General features: G+C 51.1%; 8 protein-coding genes across 8 annotated transcripts; 2 read left to right on the plus strand and 6 right to left on the minus strand.

The window, feature by feature from the left end:
* Positions 1-244: 244 nt before the first annotated feature.
* Positions 245-1,810, plus strand: BDW74DRAFT_187464 (alpha-hydroxy acid oxidase; the record flags this gene model as incomplete). Its single annotated transcript, XM_073731490.1, has 8 exons — positions 245-338; positions 392-425; positions 500-837; positions 908-1,075; positions 1,129-1,203; positions 1,272-1,525; positions 1,598-1,674; positions 1,735-1,810. The coding sequence occupies 8 exons, from the start codon at positions 245-247 to the stop codon at positions 1,808-1,810; spliced, it is 1,116 nt and encodes a 371-aa protein (XP_073587859.1).
* Positions 1,811-2,160: 350 nt separating this feature from the next.
* On the minus strand, positions 2,161-3,816 carry BDW74DRAFT_187465 (putative amino acid transporter (Mtr); the record flags this gene model as incomplete). Its single annotated transcript, XM_073731491.1, has 5 exons — positions 2,161-2,577; positions 2,642-3,033; positions 3,088-3,279; positions 3,332-3,593; positions 3,661-3,816. 5 exons carry the CDS (start codon positions 3,814-3,816, stop codon positions 2,161-2,163), a joined length of 1,419 nt encoding a protein of 472 aa, XP_073587860.1.
* Positions 3,817-4,353: 537 nt separating this feature from the next.
* BDW74DRAFT_165746 (uncharacterized protein) lies at positions 4,354-4,885 on the minus strand (the record flags this gene model as incomplete). The annotated part of the gene is made up of 3 exons (XM_073726461.1): positions 4,354-4,428; positions 4,484-4,636; positions 4,724-4,885. 3 exons carry the CDS (start codon positions 4,883-4,885, stop codon positions 4,354-4,356), a joined length of 390 nt encoding a protein of 129 aa, XP_073587861.1.
* A 694-nt stretch (positions 4,886-5,579) lies between these two features.
* On the minus strand, positions 5,580-7,288 carry BDW74DRAFT_174348 (NAD-dependent succinate-semialdehyde dehydrogenase; the record flags this gene model as incomplete). Its single annotated transcript, XM_073728016.1, has 6 exons — positions 5,580-5,703; positions 5,755-6,016; positions 6,108-6,406; positions 6,480-6,716; positions 6,751-7,129; positions 7,243-7,288. The coding sequence occupies 6 exons, from the start codon at positions 7,286-7,288 to the stop codon at positions 5,580-5,582; spliced, it is 1,347 nt and encodes a 448-aa protein (XP_073587862.1).
* Positions 7,289-7,433: 145 nt separating this feature from the next.
* BDW74DRAFT_187469 (putative flavin-containing amine oxidase) lies at positions 7,434-9,539 on the plus strand. Its single transcript, XM_073731492.1, has 2 exons — positions 7,434-8,283; positions 8,335-9,539. The coding sequence occupies exons 1-2, from the start codon at positions 7,540-7,542 to the stop codon at positions 9,400-9,402; spliced, it is 1,812 nt and encodes a 603-aa protein (XP_073587863.1). The 5' UTR covers positions 7,434-7,539; the 3' UTR covers positions 9,403-9,539.
* A 245-nt stretch (positions 9,540-9,784) lies between these two features.
* BDW74DRAFT_146053 (FAD binding domain protein) lies at positions 9,785-12,757 on the minus strand. The gene is made up of 3 exons (XM_073723274.1): positions 12,157-12,757; positions 10,181-12,102; positions 9,785-10,127 (listed from the first exon to the last, which is right to left on the minus strand). Exons 1-3 carry the CDS (start codon positions 12,158-12,160, stop codon positions 10,116-10,118), a joined length of 1,938 nt encoding a protein of 645 aa, XP_073587864.1. The 5' UTR covers positions 12,161-12,757; the 3' UTR covers positions 9,785-10,115.
* A 2,124-nt stretch (positions 12,758-14,881) lies between these two features.
* On the minus strand, positions 14,882-17,372 carry BDW74DRAFT_77903 (putative GABA permease). Its single transcript, XM_073733697.1, has 8 exons — positions 17,049-17,372; positions 16,808-16,987; positions 16,691-16,761; positions 16,527-16,640; positions 16,397-16,479; positions 15,946-16,347; positions 15,576-15,901; positions 14,882-15,525 (listed from the first exon to the last, which is right to left on the minus strand). The coding sequence occupies exons 2-8, from the start codon at positions 16,967-16,969 to the stop codon at positions 15,058-15,060; spliced, it is 1,626 nt and encodes a 541-aa protein (XP_073587865.1). The 5' UTR covers positions 16,970-16,987; positions 17,049-17,372; the 3' UTR covers positions 14,882-15,057.
* Positions 16,936-17,835, minus strand: BDW74DRAFT_77921 (uncharacterized protein). The gene is made up of 2 exons (XM_073733699.1): positions 17,049-17,835; positions 16,936-16,987 (listed from the first exon to the last, which is right to left on the minus strand). Exon 1 carries the CDS (start codon positions 17,650-17,652, stop codon positions 17,113-17,115), a length of 540 nt encoding a protein of 179 aa, XP_073587866.1. The 5' UTR covers positions 17,653-17,835; the 3' UTR covers positions 16,936-16,987; positions 17,049-17,112.
* Between the last annotated feature and the right edge of the window lie 12 nt (positions 17,836-17,847).

Here is a 17,847-nt window from a genome sequence, read left to right on the forward strand (position 1 = left end):
TGTACAGTCCCCCAATCATAAGATAGCTACCTAGCACTACGATAAAAACCCGCATCTTAGTCTTATCGTATCATTACCCCAACTTCTGTATCTACGAGAATTCCGATGGGCAAGCGATAGCGAAAGCCACCCACGGCTCCACAATTTAAAACCCAGGTCGAGGGTCTGTCTTGGAAGTTACCTTATATCGTCACATCAACTTTTTGACAGCGAACACTTACTCGCACACATACCAATCACCACAATGGCGAACCGAGGCAAGACACTTGACCAGCAGGTCTACTGCATTAAAGACCTAGAACAACTAGGCTCGGCCAAGATGCTCAAAAGCTACCGGGGTGAGTTATGACGTTCGCCGTCAAGAGAAGCCTACTAATCCAATCTTGACCAGAATACTACAACGAAGGCGCAATGGATCTCATCACGTACGCCAGACCCTGGCCCGGTGTATCCACAGGACTGTATTATCCATGTACTAACCAAGCATCGTCACTTGCAGCCTTCGAGCGAACGAATCAGCCTACGACAGGTACATGATCCGGCCGCGCGTCCTCCGCAAGATATCCACCCTCGACACCAGCACAACGATTCTCGGATGCAAGGTCAAGTTCCCCTTTGGCTTCAGCCCAACCGCCATGCAGACGCTTGCGCATCCGGACGGAGAAGAAGCGACGTCGAAAGCATGCGCCAATTTGGATACCCTGATGGGATTGTCCAATTACTCTACGAAGGAGCTCGAGAAGGTCATTGCGCATGGCAAGGGTAACCCCTACGTGATGCAGATGAGTCTGTTGAAGAATAAGGGCGCCATGGTCAATATGATTAAGCGTGCTGAGGGTAGGTTTTTCACTTCAGCGAGCACTATGCCCAGACTTCTCCGCTAACGATAGATCCTGGCCGCATCTAGCTGCCGGCTTCAAGGCACTATTCGTTACTCTGGACGTACCATATCTCGGCCGACGACTAAACGAGTACCGGAATAACTTCGGGCTCCCGAAGGGCATGGAGTACCCTAATCTCTTCCCCGGCGTGGACGTTACCACTCTGGAAGACGGCGACGACTCGATGGCTTACGGTGAATATAACTCCAGCCTCCCATTCTCGAGCCCAAACTTATCCTGTGCGCAGATAACGACCTCGACTGGACCGACATTATGCCCTTCTTCCGCCAGCACACAAAGATGCAGATCTGGGGCAAAGGCAGTACGTTATCATCCAACTATACCATGCCCCACGCGCATTATATCCTTGTCGTACTGACGAATTTCCAGTTTACACAGCCGCCGACGCCGAACTCGCCATAACCCACGGCTTCGACGGGATCGTCATCTCCAACCACGGCGGCCGGCAGCTAGACAGCGTCCCACCCTCCCTCGATGTCCTGCGCGAGGTCGTCCCGGTTGCAAAGGGCAAGATCCCCATTGCTGTCGACGGCGGCATTAGACGTGGCACGGATATCTTCAAGGCATTGGCTCTCGGTGCTGACTTTTGTCTCGCTGGGAGACCGGCGATTTGGGGGTTAGCTGTATGAATACGAATACCCCTTGCCCCTTCCTTTGGCAGATGGTTTGGCGGCTTGGCTGACCATCTCTTTTAGTATGCCGGTCAACGCGGCGTCGAGCTAGCCCTTAACCTTCTGTATGATGAGTTCCGGATATGCATGGCTTTGGCAGGGTAAGGAGGTTCTCACAATCCAAACTCGAGATGGACATTTCACTGATTGACAGACTGTAGCTGCAAGAACGTGTCTGAGATCCAGAAGGAGCATGTCTCACTCCTTCAGCCGGATGGCCGCTTGCTGAAGCTTTGAGCGTACTGATATCGTGTTTGGAAGCTGTGATTTGGAAAGAGCCTATGATATTGAAGTCCTAAATGTTTGCGGTATAGCTATGCTTCTTAAACTTTTAATTACCAGCACTGAGTATAGAACTTACTCTTATCATATTATCAGATCATAGCATCGCAGTTTGACGGCATTCTTTTTTCTAAGAAAAAAGCAAACTAGGGTTGACCCTGTTGATAAAGCATTAAAGATAAAGAATCCAATTCTTGAAGCCAAACATATGCAAAACTACTCAATATCATTGATAAATTCCAGAACTATAGAGGGAGGTTCTATTCGCGAGAGAAGCCCCAGGTTATAAATCCTAAGAAATCAAATCAAGAACTCGAATTATCAGCACAAGTCCAAGGCTTCGAGCCTTCATCCTGATTCAGCTCATCGATAATACCAACAACCGCCCCGTAAGTCCCTGCAATGGTCATGAATGTGCCCGCCACAATAATGAAGACATTCCATGCCGCCAATGACAGCCACTTCCAGTTCCGGCTATCCCGTGCCTCCCAGTTATCGTAGAACCACATGCACCCTGTTGCTTGGTATGCTAACAACGCACCGAGTAGCGCACCTATCAGAGACACAAGGCTGTTGAAGAAGGGGATGCCACTTGCAATCAGGTAGGCGATTACCGTAACGGACAAAGTGCAAGTAAGCCAGGTGACCCAGTGGATCAGAGAGTTGGAGGTGAGGTGTGAGGAGTTGCGGAGGATGCGGACGAAGGCGTATTTACTTGGTAACTAGCAGGTCCTAGTTAAGTTCTTGTTCCACAACTTGATAGAAGGGCTGGGTAAGAGAGCTTACATGAATCACGATTGTCGTAGAGGCAAGTAAGCCCGGCAAAGCAACCCCGTAGGATATCCTCTTGATCAAAGGACCAGCCGAGCCCAGGGCAGGTGACGCAACGTACGTTCCACAGTAGTAATAGACCACGACCCCGATGACAATGTATACGAGTGTTGAGACAAGCTGGCTGACGACAAGAGCGCGGGTAAAGTGGCGGGGGTCACGCATTTCAGCAGCGATGGAGAAATAGGCCGGGGTCGCAGAGCAAGCGAATATCAGCGCCGATACCCCCGAAATGCCGTCAGCGAATGATGAGTTGTTGGTGATCTTGAAATCGGAAATCCAGGGGCCGTCTTGCGGTGCTGAAGCAGGTCGGCCTTGGATGCCTACGCTGATGGTCACAATGAGGACTTGGAAGTGAGGTCAGTACGTGATGTGGAATTAAGGGGTGGTGAGATACTCACTGGCAGCGAGAATACAAACCAGACCCAACCATGCAATCCAGCTGATTCTTCCCAAGGTCCGGACACTCGCTAGCATGAACCCAGCTATAGCGGCCACGGCGACGAACACAGCGGTACAGGTTCCATGGTCGGAGAGGGCGTTCAAACTGATGGACATGCCGAGGATGCCAGATCCTGCCACGAATATCCAGTCTTCTTCATGTCAGTCTCGTTGTATAAAGTATTGACCGTAGTCGTTACTCACACAGGCTAAATGCAATGCCAAAGATCTCTTTGCCCACAGGACCAAACATTATACCTCCCGCATCATCGATGCCGTATACCTCGCGGTGATTCATCTTGAAAACACCGACCATGTAGCTCGTCCAAGTGGCGATTCCAGCAACGATGCAGAGAAGGATCACGCCGGGAACCATCCCAAGCGTGTCGAAGACGGACGGTATAGATAGGACGCCGAGGCCGATCTGGGTCTTTAGCATCAATGCAACGGTGCCCAGCCATCCACCCTACGAACCAAAACATAGTCAGCTAAATGGGATTCCACTGTCAAAACAATATTGTAAAGAGACTGACATTGCGATAGTTCGGCCCATCTCCGGTCACTTCGCCAAAGACGGCATCGCGCACAGCGTTGCCTTCTTTGATGACCTCGCCCAACTGCGAAGGAACACGGCCTAGGACATCTGCCGCCTCGATATCGTCAGGCACTTTGTCTCGCTTCTCGGTCATTGTTGACAGATCAAGGTATACAGATGGAGCTTGATGCGGATGTATGTACGAGCAGACCCTATTTGGGTAGCTTTTTATACTCGAGATCTTGGAAGGTCTTTCGGGGACCGGGGAGGTTGGTAACAGTATTGATAACGATTAGCCAATAGCAATGGGTGTAATTTCTATTCTCGAGACGAGCAAGCATATTGGGCGGTGCAGGAGTGAGTGCCGAGCTGTCTCACTTCAACATCTACCCCAGACGATAAAGAAGCTTTGCAGATAAGGCTGGGATACTGGGCTAGCTACGTAATGATAAGATACGGGGCTGTCGCTATGGCCTGCCTCGTTTAAAGAAGCGAAGGCTATAAAATTTCTTTGCAAGGCTGTTGATATTTGTGCAAGATACACCTGGGCATGGTTTTTGGCTATTGAGAGATTGTGTTGTGCGTTGAATTTGATAGAACATGAATAGCACTTAGATTGATATATCTAGCAAGAAACTGAAATAAACATTTCTTAAAGTTGACCAAGGAATCGGTCTCCTTTTTCTTCGCTCTATACACTAGCCACGAGCTCGATTTCAACCTCCGCATCCAAGGGGAGGCTCGCAACGGCAACGCATGTACGGCACTACATTCCCAGTCCATACTCAGAATAGTATCATTGATTCCCCAGGGTAGCTTACCGGCTTGACGTCATGAATAAAAACCCTCGCATACCCCTCATTCACCTTTGCATAGTGCTCCATACTAGACAGAAAGATGGTCACTTTTAGAACCTTGTCCAAGCCACTACCGCCAGAAATGAGGACCTGCTCTAGGTTTCGAAACGCTTGGACCTGTTTCAATTGGAATGGGCGTCAGCATCCATATCAACCGGGCTGACTGGCTGGTCAGGATATATGAGGGCTGTGATATGTACGTACAGTCCTGTCTGAAACATCGCCACTGACGAATTTCCCCGTCTTCGGATCAATCCCTAGACTCCCTGAGCAGTAGATTGTCCCGTTGTGAATGAGCGCTTGGGACATCAAAGGACTCGAGGCGGGAGCGTTTGGACTGAGGACTGGGACTCTGCTGGAAGACATCCTGAAGAAAGGATTGTTTCTCTTGGGAGGATTCACTACTGGTTTTTTTTAGAATACAGTTAGGCCGTTAAAATACCTCAAAGCCAGGCTTCCTGATCTCTTTACAGACACTATAGAACCTCTGAAGAGCGTGCTTAAGGTATGCATATCCGCCCAGTGCCGGATTATGGAATTGGCAGGATATGCCGAACGCTTGAACTGGCTATCTATGAGTTAGTAATGCTCTTAAGCATTGTGGCTAACAAAAAGATTAGAAAATGGAGTGCACAGGTAGATCTCAATCACTTGTATCCTGATAACGTTTCCTCTAACCCTGTTAACCCCATACCTAGGCAGGGCCTACCTACGTGCTGGCTTACGGGTAGCTCCCAGAATAGCATGTCACAGCGTAGCCAATTGCAGCACATATCTCATGCTTTATCCTCCTTTGCGAGGCTTGCGCATTGCCCGGGTTGCCTGCACAGGAATGGAGTTGAAGGCTAGAAGGTAGTGGGAGACATTTTATCACCTTCAAAGCTTATCAGCATTAGCATCGTAGTTCCTAAATTAGGATAGAGGGTAGCAAGCCAGAGTCAAATTGACGCGATCAATATCATCTTTCTTGTAAGATCGTCGACCTTGCCGGTAAATTGATATTCCTAAGCTGAGGACATAACCATGTTTACAGACAGCAGTAAAACCTATTTAGCAGTAGTCACAGCGAGGCTTTATGTATAACATTGATATTCCTAGTCACGACAGTCTTCATCTGCAAGTAATCCTCAATACCGTATTTACTTCCCTCTCGACCCATCCCCGAGTGCTTTATGCCACCGAACCTAGTTCAAAGTCAGCACGCCCCAGTACCTAATAGACGAGGGGAACATAACGAGCTAGCAGCGTCAGAGATAACGCTGGTGTTGACAACTACCATGCCAAACTGCAAAAGTTCCGATACTCGATTGGCTCGGGTGACGTCCTGGGTGAAGATACATGAGGCCAACCCTACATCATACGCGTTCGAGGCAGCAATGACTTCATCTTCGGTGTCAAAGCGAAAGATTGGCGCTACCGGGCCGAAGATCTCTTCATTGACGACCGTCATGTCTGGGGTCACATTTGTAAGGATGGTGGGTTCGAAGAAATTGGAGCCTTTATCGAAAAGTGATGTTAGTTAAGCGCTACTCATTGACGGCGACCCTGGTCTAAATGGGGATACCTAGTTCTTTCCTCTTCCTTCAACCGGCTTCTAATGTTGCGCCGCGGCGAACAGCATCGTCCACAAGACCGGCAACTCCAGCTACTGCTGCCGGAGTAATCAGTGGACCATGAGTGGTCTTCTCGTCAAATCCGCTGCCAACTCTGAATTGGCTAACGGCGTCCTTCAAACGCCGGATAATCTCGCGATATACGCTTTTTTGAACGAAGATCCGGTTGGAGCGCACGCATGTCTGCCCCGATGACTTGAACTTGCTAGCAATGGCAAATTCCACCGCAAGACCCAGGTCAGCATCTTCGAAGACAATGAATGGCGGATTACCACTAAGTTTCAGGCTTAGTTTCTTCAGAGAGCTGCTTGATTGCTGCATCAGAAGTTTTCCGACTCGAGTGGAACCAGTGAAGGATATTTTCAGGACGATATCCAATGAACAGTGTTTGGCCGATTTCTACGGTACTTGCAAGTGCAGTCACGCTGTTGACTACACCAGGAGGGATCCCAGCTCGCTCACCGAGTTTGATCAGGGCGTTTGCTGTGAAGGGAGTTTCACCGGCGGTCTTGACCACGACTGTGCAGCCAGCTGCCAGTGCAGGACCGAGCTTCCTGGTAATCATCGCAGCGGGAAAGTTCCATCTAGGGATGTTAGCTATCAGCAATGATCAAATACAGGGCAGCGTATGGCGTGGTAAGACCACAAACACCAACCGGCTCATTCAAAACAGAGACGCGGAAATTGGGCTGTGTATGTGGGAGGACATCCCCATAGATCCGCGCCGCTTCCTCTGAGAACCACTCGAGAAAACTGGCTGCAAAGAGGACCTTTCCCTCCGCATCTGACTTTGCCTTTCCATTTTCCAGGGTGATAAGGGTAGCCAGATCTTGTTGTTTCAGAATCAACTCATACCAACGACGGAGAATACGGCCGCGGTTGCGACCAGCTCGAAATCGCCATGCAGGCAGCGCAGCCGCCGCAGAGTGAATGACTCGTTGTGTGTCTGTAGAGGCGGACTCGGGACAGGTCCCGATGATGTTTCCAGTCGCAGGGTCTGCAATGGCAAATTACGGATGTTAGGCATGCCAGAGATGTTAGATGTCAGATCCTACCTGTGATGCTGAAGCGCTTCCCAGAGGCAGTCTCTACCCATTTCTTAGTTCTGACCAATAAACAAAGATGGATCGTTCAAGCAGACGGTGGAGGTTGCCATTTTGAGTAGATAGGCGATGCGATATGACGATAAGCTATCATGATAGGCAATCTATTTATCAGAGTCGGCCTCGGCTGCCAAGTGGTGAGAATGGTAGGTGACAGCGAAAGGACGGTGAGGCGGGTTGGAGTAAGGAAGGTCTCGGCGACACTGCTTCTCCAACAACTCAAGACATCTAGACCTCCAACTGCATATACTTGCTGTCTGTTTCTCCTCCCTCCCACCGTCACCCACAATTGTCCCAACTCACAATGCCCAAGACCGTCAAGACCGTTGACCTTTCTAACACCGCCAGCGCCTACTATGCGCCGGCAACCATTGCCCCCGCGGGCAAGCTGATCCATGTCGCTGGCCAGCCGGGGAGCACGAAGAGCGGCTTCGTACCGGCCGACTACGAGTCGCAAATCCACCTGGCTCTCCTCAACCTCCGCAAAATTATCATCGCTTCAGGATCCTCCATCAAGGACATTCTCAAGCTCAACCTCCTCATCGTCAACTATGATGCGGACGACCGAAAGCATACTCGCCACGTCCAGAGATTCCTCAGTGGTCATCGACCAGCCATGACGCTGATTCCTGTTCCCAAACTTGCAGTGCCTTCTTGGCTTATTGAAATCGATGCTGTGCTGGCTGTACCAGAGCCTTCACTCCCTCCCGTGGTATCCAATGTCAATGAGACAACAGACGTAATCGTTATCGGAGCTGGCCTTGCCGGTCTTTCTGCTGCTCATGATCTGCTACGGGCTGGTCTCTCCTACATCATTCTGGAGGCCCGCGACCGCGTCGGAGGAAAGACATGGAGCACACCATTTAAGGATGGCAAGGGTGTCGTGGATCTGGGTGCTGCTTGGATCAACGACACCAACCAGAGCAAGGTCTACGCTTTGGCAAAGCGCTACGGCGTGGAACTGATTGAGCAAAACACGCAAGGCAATGCTGTATTGCAAGATTTCGACGGCAACTGCTCTCCTTTCGCTTACGGGGAGCTTCCTAACGTAGGCATCAGTCTCTTAATCTGCTGCGCCTTCTGCTAATATGCTACTTAGTTCGACAAGGCCACTCAGGCCAGTATAGCAGAAATCCGTGACATGTGCGAGGCGGACTGTCAGGCCCTCGATGCATGGCGTCCAAGGGATACCGATCTAGATGCACTCACATTCGAAGCCTATCTGCGGTCTCGTGGAGCCACCGGTGCAGCCCTCGCCACGGCCACAGTCTGGACGCGTGCAATGCTTGGCCAGGACCCCAAGGACATCTCAGCCCTCTTCTTCCTAAACTACTGCAAGTCCGGCGGCGGCCTATTGCAAATGCGATCAGACCGTAAACACGGTGGTCAATACCTGCGAGTTCGTCAAGGTACTCAAACCTTCTCTTTAGGCCTCGCATCTTCGTTGCCGGAAGGTACTGTCCGTCTAAATACCCCCGTCCACTCAATCATCCAAAACCCCGATCAATCCGTCAAGGTCCAAGCCGGGGGCGCCGTCTACGCCGCTCGCAAAGTCATCATCACGACACCCAGTCCAGCTATGAGATCCATTGCCTTCCACCCAAAACTACCACCCGCAAAGCAAGCCTGGATCGACTCCACCACATACGGATACTACACCAAAGCAATGATAGAATTCAAATCGCCCTTCTGGGTCGAGAAGGGGTTCTGCGGTCTCACGCAGTCCTTCACAGGGCCATCCAGCGTCATCCGAGACACCAGTAGCCCCGAAGACCGCAAGTACATCCTAACCTGCTTTATGTCGGGTGACCCCGGCCGAGCGTGGGCAGCGCTGTCAACGAAAGAGCGGGAGCAGAGTCTGTTGCAGCAAATAGGGCAGCTCTTCAGCGAACCTGACGCTGAAAGCAAGTTCGTCCAGTTGACCACTTATGAATGGGTCAATGATGAGTGGGCTGGCAGGGGCTGTCCTTGCACGGCTCTCACCCCGGGTGTTCTGGATACGTTGGGCCCTGATGCCCTAAGGGAGAGCTCTGGCAACCTGCACTTCGCGGGGACGGAGACGGCTGGCGAGTGGAAGGGGTATATGGAGGGCGCCATCAGGAGCGGAGAGCGCGCTGCCGCGGAGGTCGTCAAGAGCGTCAATGCTGGGATCTCTTCGCGGCTCTAGAGTCTAGGCTATATATACGTTTATGTGCGTTGTTTCCGAGCTAGACTATGAAATACCTCGATATCATATCCCATCTCCATTGGTGTGTTTCTTTTGCAAGGCTTCAGCATAGACAGGATGATTCCGGCAAAGTATGGTTGCCATCTAGAGATATTTGGCGATGACTCAGATTTGCTTTCCTGTTGGGAGGCAGTAATAAACTAGAGGCTTAATATGGGCAAGTTGTCATCAACCTAGACGGAGTGTTTCGGGGAATACACTGGGCTGAGATCGTCGAACATACTCCGGAGTAGTAAATAGGACAGCATTTGCGGAACTAACAGAGAAGCTTTCAAATGCCATATTGTCAGCATTTTAGCTTTAGTAGTGCTTACTTAGGGCTAGCATCCTCCAGCTAGTAGCGAGTCCGCACCGTCGCCCCGTATACTACGTGGGAGAATGCAACCAAAAACAGGCAAAGAGATCAAGTATAACACTAGTGATGATATGAATTCAATAACCACCCATATGTACGCCTAGATAATAACCCAATATACCGAACCGAATTGTAACAACCATCTAGACAACAAAAGCAGGGTCCAAAAAACGACGCTAAAGTAGAAAAGGGACTCTTTCTCCGAATTTCCCGAGATGTCGGGGGTAAGCGATGCAGATCGCTCCACTATCTCCGAGCCCGAGCTTGGCCCCGAGGGGTATCTTACACATATATTTTATCACCACGTCTCCTGCGACTCGTTAGTTTCGGCTTTTTCCTTCTCTCAGATTTTGCGCGACTTACCGCTATATACTGCCCGGCCTCTTTCTTATTCTCCCAAAACAACTCGGCCTCTTCTCTGTTGAGGTTTCCCTTGGCCATGGCCACATCGACGAGCGCCGCTTCAACACCCTCACCCATGCCTTTGCCGCTACCGCAGACGAAAACGCGACCGTCGAGCGAGTTTATTACGAACCAGACAAGATCGGCTTGATTACGGACTTCTTCTTGCACGTACTTGCTTTCGCCGCGCCGGCTCTGAACGACCTTGCGCACTTGATCCTCTTCCACGCCCCACTCGCCGCGGTACAACTCGTCCAAAAGAGAATCGCGAACGCCCTGCAACACCCAGACTTTGTTTGCGCAGTTCGCAGATTGCAGTCGGCGCTGGACGAAGCCTCGGAACGGAGCGATTCCGACACCAGCGCCGATCAGGAGCATGGGTCCATCGGAAGCGAAGCGTTTAGCGAGGGGATTGGCCATGAGGCCGCGGAACATGGGAACGTGCAGATTAAGGTTTCCTGGCTCGCGACCGGCGGCTTGAGCTTCGATGGCCTGCTTTGCGAGGCGTTCCATGTAGCCTGATCCCACGCCAGTTCGGTTGCCGCCCTTCCAGTCGTCGGATTCCGCGACTGTTACGGCGATTTCGACGAGCCGGCGGCACTGGTCGCCCTTGCGCTTGCATGAGATAAGAGGGTCTTGCGAGAGAGAATAGAATCGGGGCATCAGTTGGTTGAGGGCGGATAGGAGGTGGTCGAGAGGAGGTTGTGATGAGGGGAAGGCGTGAAGCAATTGGGATACGGTGATGTGGGAGCTGGTACGGAGGTCGCAGAAAGCACCTTGTCCTTGAGCCGATGACAGATATGTGAGGATCTTCTTCTCATTCGGCTCGCTGGCATATTCGGCAAGCAGCCGGAAAAGCCCCTTGGTTGGAGCATAACTCTGGATGTCGGAGCACCAGTTTAGGAGCTCCCGTCGAGTTGTGATCAATTCGCGGGCCTCTTCTTTACCCCAGATCGTTGGCCACCTGCCGTTTGTTGTGCGTACTGTGATCTTCTTGTTGCGAATGAACTTGGGAATACCGAGTTGGTTGAAAATGTCCTCGACCTCTTCTTCCTTGTTCATCGGAACCACTCCAATGGCACCACCTACAACGAAGTCGACGTTTCCACTCTCGGCAGGGTAATCGGTCACGTCGATGTCGAAGTGATAGGTTCGCTTCTCAGCGCCAGCGCTTGTGAGTTCTCGTGCATGGTATACAGGAGCTCGGTACACGTTGTATGGAGGGTGGGGTTGTACGAAAGGCGGTGGGTGATCCGCAGGCCCGAGCTGCATATTTACCGCTGAAGGGGGGATTGTGGAGAACGATACTTTCTTCTCGGGCAGGGGAGCAATGTTGGTAAGTTCGCTGTCGAGGGTGAGGAGGTCGACGTTTAGCTTCAGGCTCTGGAACGCCTTGTTATCCGGCGGTGTAACGGGGTTTATCACAGAAGTCGGTCCAGGAGCCCGATTCAACGGTTGAAGGCGGCAGCAACCACCACCGCAGCACATGGCTTGAAGTTTCTGTGTTCCTCCCGTTCCAACATTCTCCAGGATCCTCCGCATATCATCCGGCCCTTGTGAGATGAGGACGGTGGAGGCCCGTCGTCGATGTCCAGCATCTTCCTCCGGCTTCTTCTGCGCAAGCTCTTCATCGGATGATACTTCTGTAGGTGGTGTCGATGACGACTCTGAATCTGTGTTTTCTGTTTCTCGAGACGAAACCGATGAGCCGCCGAAGCTCATGTTCGTGACGGACAGCGCGCGCACTCGGGGTTCTTCGGGGACGGGGTTATCTGGGTGGGAGGTCGACGACATGGGGACATTTCCGGATTCGCGCTGGGTGTATGTTGGCCTCGAGGTCATGGCCCGCGGCGACAGCGGGGTCTGAGCAAGTACGGCGTGGACTAAACGAAAAGAGTCAGCAATTGAGCATTTCAATGGCAGACCAAGCGACCTACCCATTGCGAGTCTGAAGCGTTGAACGATCAAGTATGAATACACGGCAGTGGCAGGTCTAACAATTTCGGAGAGAAGGAAGAAAGGTGAAAGCGGGCAATGAGAATAAAATATGTCCAGGTGGGAAAAGGGGAGTATTATTCACAATAGGTTGCAGACATGTGCACACCGCAACAAGCCGTCAACGTAGGACAAGACAAGCGCAATGAAATTGGATATTAATCAAGAACAGAATAGGAGGAATGCAAGTCTCCAGGGAGGTGAAACGAGGATCGATGGGGGTGGGATGAGGCGGAAAGGAACTCTCGGCTGGGGCAAACCGGTACCGGGAGACTGGTTCCGCAGCGCTAGCAGGGCAAAGCGTGACAATTAGGAGCCTTCTAGTCTGTTTCCAGTTCAATTTCCCAGTTTCCTAGCTTCGTTGGGGGCTGGACTGGTTTTTGTTTCGAGTGGGCTGGCTTTCTCCGACGGCGTCTTTGCCTTGGAGTCGATGCGGGCTGAGGAAAGAAACTGCGAGCAGAATCAGATAAGGAAACAAAACGTTCTTGCCACTCCACGTCATGTTTACATACCTGTATTTCTTACCCGATACCAGCCAGCCGGATGCAGTTGACCACAAAATAATTACTATTGGCAATCATTGAAAATAGGCTATTACAAAGATTTACACAGCTGAAATTTCCTTTTTCCTCGGGCGCTTTTCCGTATCACTATCGCTGGTTTACCTCATGATTCATGACTGTTGAGCATCAAGGCACCGTGGAGACGGCGGCTTTTTCCGATCTGCGTCCTCCACCAGCTGCGAACGAACGACGCGAATCGCGAACGTACTTCCGATCCCTACTCCCGAGGGATTCCAACTTCCGATTATAGAACGGTCAACAGGTTAGATACTCCTGTGATCCTCATGTCATACGAGACTGAGACTGAGACTCAGACCCAGACTCAGATTCAGGAGAGCCCCCTTTGCGCCCGCGGTGGCCTGATGCAGCGGAATGTGGACAGCGGCAGCCGAGATGAGATACGTACAGACGGTGACAGTGACAGTGACAGGTACAGGTAATCTTAGATCGCGAAATTATCTGATCCGGCTCGCTGCCGGTTAGGGTTCCTCGGTTATGGGTTTGGGCCTAGCATCCGAGGTTGGAGAACTAATAGCTAGAGCTGCGATGCAGCCATTAGCTGCTAGGCTGTTAGTAGTTACAAAATCCATAGCTTATATCTAGGTATCTACCGACACAAGTACCGCCCCTATCCAGACCGCCAGAACAACAACAATAACAACTGAATGCATCCGGCCATGGCCTTGGTTACACGTGCCACTCAAGTTCCGGACGGATCAGATAACTTTGGTATTTTTGGTACGACGTCTGTATGACACGCGGGATCCATTCTTGCTCTTCGCCCTCCCCCTTGCTTCATCAGATAACGATGGGCAAGCTCGCCCCTTTTCTGTTCACTGCATTCAGATATCACACTGGGGCAAGAGCAAATCACGAGACTTTTCCAGGAGTAATAGAGTCCAATTATCAGATTCAGATCAATAAGGAGTAGGCCAAGTGGGGCTTCCGATGTCGGCCGTGCCGTATCAGATCAATCAGATATCGGACGCGGCCTGCCATGCCAGTGCTCTTTGTGCTTTTGTACGCCGTACGCTGCAGTCTGCTGAGTCTAGATGCTTCGGGACACTGAGTACCATTGGAGAAGGACAGGTGTCCTCTGCTCTAGCAGTTGCGCAAGGAGAGCCGATAATTACGTTGGAGTGAACTCATCGCCAAAGTACGAACAACAGTATGTAGCTAGCGATGGCGATTCTTCTCCACGTGGGGTTTCCCTCTCCATATTTTCGACTCCAATTCAGCCCTCTCCAAGGTGGAAGTGGATGGTCGTTAATCGCGAGAATCTCATTGGCTGGCCTGAATCCATTGACCCCAAGTTAATATCGAGGTGCATGAGGAGAGCATCACGGTCAGAACTTACTCCGTAAGGCCGCGGCCCTTGAGTTTTTCTTAATATTGCTGCCAGAGCCCAGTGTGCCCCGCAACTTATCAGATCGTACTAAAGCCAGCCATGAGTTACTAGCGACATTAGGTCACTAGCTAACGACATCCAGGCAATGCTACGAGGTAGCGTTGTATCGGCGGAGCTCATCAGCTCCTCGGGGGCCACCGAGCGGCGAAGGGTCCGAAGGCGCCGAAGGGCAAAGAACAGGCTGGAACTCTTTACTGGTTTCAGTCAACGATTCCATCATCGATTACATTAGACTTCAACGTTAGATTCGTTTTCTCCGCGCGTTGTTGTTTCGGTGTCTCGGCTTCCTGTTTCCTATAGTGTGGCTCGTGACTCCTGTTATATATTTGATGTGGGGTGTGGGATATGACATCTATAAAGCGGAACTTTCTTCAAACCTACCCCAAGTATTTGTAAACGTAAACCCTATCGAGCCCTTTGTGACTGTGGATAACCTTTCCATGCTACAACCTACTAATAGTCGGATGTCACACCGGCAATAATCGATCACTTGAGACCCCCAATACCCTCACCGGTGCGGCACAATTACCCCTCTGACAAAAGCACGTTTGCTATGCGTTGGGCTGAAGACTTGAAGAACTTCGCAGCCCGAAATCGGCAACGTGTATCTGCAATCGTCTGTCTTGAAAACTGACTATGTTTCAGGAGAAGGCAGATCTGACCCTACCCTCACTTAGGAAAGCGATATTCCAGACAGACAGAAGTAGCTAAATACTTTTTTTTGGAACCGAACCGACCTATGTGTAGCTATCTACATATAAACAGAAAGCGACAGAAGACCACCCTTTTTACCAGCCCGTTGTTTTCATATACAAACTCAAATAGCTCAAAGATATACAAGCAGAACGCCCTAAGCCCGACCTATCCAAGCCCTACATCCTTCCCCCGCTGCCCAGCGCTATATCCGCCCTGTCCCTGCTAACAAGCGCAACAGGCGCAACGAAATGGTGTTTTCCCCTAACAACATAATACACCGATGCAAGCGTAATCAGCCCAATGTACATGACGATGCTCCAGTTCATAGTCTGCTCATTCACTTCGGCTGTCAGGGGGAAGAAGGCAAATACGAAGACTGGCAGAAGAAATGCCATCGATGCAATGTTGATGGCCATGCCGAAGCGGCCGAGTGACCAGCGGCGGTGCGGTAGGGATTCGTTGCGCAGCCGCTTTAGCAGTATGCACCCGATTGAGAGTATGTAGGCCGACATCAGGGAGGTTATCGTTAGGGAGACGATTGCTGTTAGGGCTACCGCTGAGCCGATGTTGATCAAGGAGAGGAGGATGGTGACGACCAGCGATACGAGGACGGAGTTCAGAGGAATGTTCCATCCGGGTGTTACCTAGTCACTTGTCAGTGTGATTGGTGTAGAGCAACGGAAAGGTGCCATACGTAAGCAAAGAACGTCGAGAAAGGGAGTCCCTTATCTCGAGCAAACGACCAGAGCTGTCGAGAGGCCGTTGCTACCTCAGTGATGGTGCTTGCGGTCAAGGTAATCACAAGGATAGCCGTCATGGTGTTTGTGGCGGCGTAGCTCTGCGTCGTGTTGTAGAAGATCTGGATGAATGGGAAGCCTGTTGGGCTTTCGAGGATACTATCAACGTCGCCCATAGTAAAGCAGAGGGTGATGATCATGATAAACCCTAGGACCGCGTTGACTCCAACTGCAGACATCATGGCTTTGGGCAGTGTTCGGGAGGCGTCTTTGATTTCCTCGGCTGTTTATGTTAGTGACAGACGGTAACAGACAGCAAGCACTTACACATATGAACGGAGCAATCATAGCCTATCATAGCCGTGATTGTGGTAGAAAAGCCAACCAAGGTCGCAGTGCCATCGCTATTCCATCCACCGCCATTATTAAATTCAGTAAACACGGCCTTTGCATTGTTCCGAGGCGCGAGCACCCAGAGCGGGATGATAATGGCAAAGAGCCCGACGATGTGGATGATCAGAATCAGTGCCTCCACCATGGGGAGGTTCTTGGCGAGGAAGGTGTTGAAGAAGATCGAGAACGTAGTAATGGCTACGACGAGCAGAGTGCCGTGCCATCGCTCAAAATTGTAGCCTGGGTCATTGAGGACGATCAAGCCCTGAATGATGGTACCCGCAAGCATAGCAATGGTTACAATGGCACACTGCCATCCAATTGCAGTAAGCCATCCTATCTCATTAGCAGAGTTCAACCGCCATACCGAGCACGTTAGACACACCAGTGATGTAGCTCAGGAACTTCTGGCATCGACGAGGAGCAAATTCGGACACCCAATGATATTGCCCTCCTGACGTTGGCGACCTATGCTAGTTAGCATTAGAAAGTCTCTTGGGTGGTGGAGGCCATACATGCTAGCTATCTCGGATATACTGGCAAAGACCAGTGAGAACCCAGCAGTGACGATGACAAACCCCCAGATCAGCCCAGCAGTACCTCCATCAGTCAGCACGCTGGTTAGCAGGCTATTGTCCGTTAGTCGCCAAAGTCAATATGCCACATGGCGATGTCTCACGTCAAAATCACCTCCCACGTGCTGATTAGCGTACACGCAAATCCGAGAATTGAGATGAATCTGAAGTTCCTCTGCTTGGAGTCAGCATTTTCCAACAATAAGGCCCAAAGAACTCACCCGAAGCACTTGAACTCGGCCCATAGCATTCATATCACGCTGATCCACCACCGTTCCCATGTACTTGGGAGCCACCGTCCCTTTGTGCTGATACTCGGCATAGTCAATAGCAATGCTTGCGGCACTTTTCCGGTTGGAATGGCCTGTGTTGTTGGAGGCCATGGTGAGTAAATGGATGCGCTGAGACAATGTTAGGTGATCCTGGACATAATATCGGATTTGAAAAAATGGCCCAACTCACCAGGCACCCGCGACAAGGAAGACGCAGGAAAGATGGTCAAAATTGTAATTGAGTCTGTAAGCTCTCAATGGCAGGAGAGTGTCGGAATCAGTACTCCTTGATTGTTCAAAGGCTCGAGGAAAAGAAGCAAGGAGTGCGGCCATGTGGAAATAGGTAAACCAATACCCGGGAGGGAAAACCCAATTTCAAGATCCTTGCAGGCTTGCACAGCCAAGCCCTCAATCCATGCCCCGGGGTGACGATTGCCGACAATGACGGTTTGAGTTCGCCAACTGCTAGTACTGATCGGAGCTGTGCTGCATCGCGCCTGCAAGTACAAGAGACTGACCCGTCTCAACAATCTTAAATTCTCCAACAGCCCCTCGGAATCTGTCCGATAACCCGCGCAGATCGTCCATCCTGTTGGGCTGTATTTGAAGGTCGACAGTCCGAACTTCATGATGCTTTCTTCAACCAGTGAGGAATCGGTTGCCTCGTGCAGAAAGTGCTGCAGAGAGCTAGCACCACCCCACAACGCACGCTGCGCTGGAATCCCAATCGCGACTCGATGTTTTTCTTCAGCACATGCTGTGTAACTTCGTATGCGGTCAGAGTTCACACCCATAAATCAGGCAGCGCCGCATCACTTCCGCGCAACGAGTGACAGAGACTGACTTTCGAGTCGCCGTCAAATATCACGAGATGGCGCGAGAATTCTTTGTGTTATCGGGCCGCCCAATAATGGGGAGCTGAGTCCGAAGGCACGCAGCCCCTTGTTTGGGCGGACACCGCTCGCCAACGATAGCCGTCTGTGGTGTGC

The sequence above is a fragment of the Aspergillus multicolor genome, assembly GCF_047715735.1.
Source record: "Aspergillus multicolor strain CBS 133.54 unplaced genomic scaffold BDW74scaffold_3, whole genome shotgun sequence".
Classification (NCBI taxonomy): domain Eukaryota; kingdom Fungi; phylum Ascomycota; class Eurotiomycetes; order Eurotiales; family Aspergillaceae; genus Aspergillus; species Aspergillus multicolor.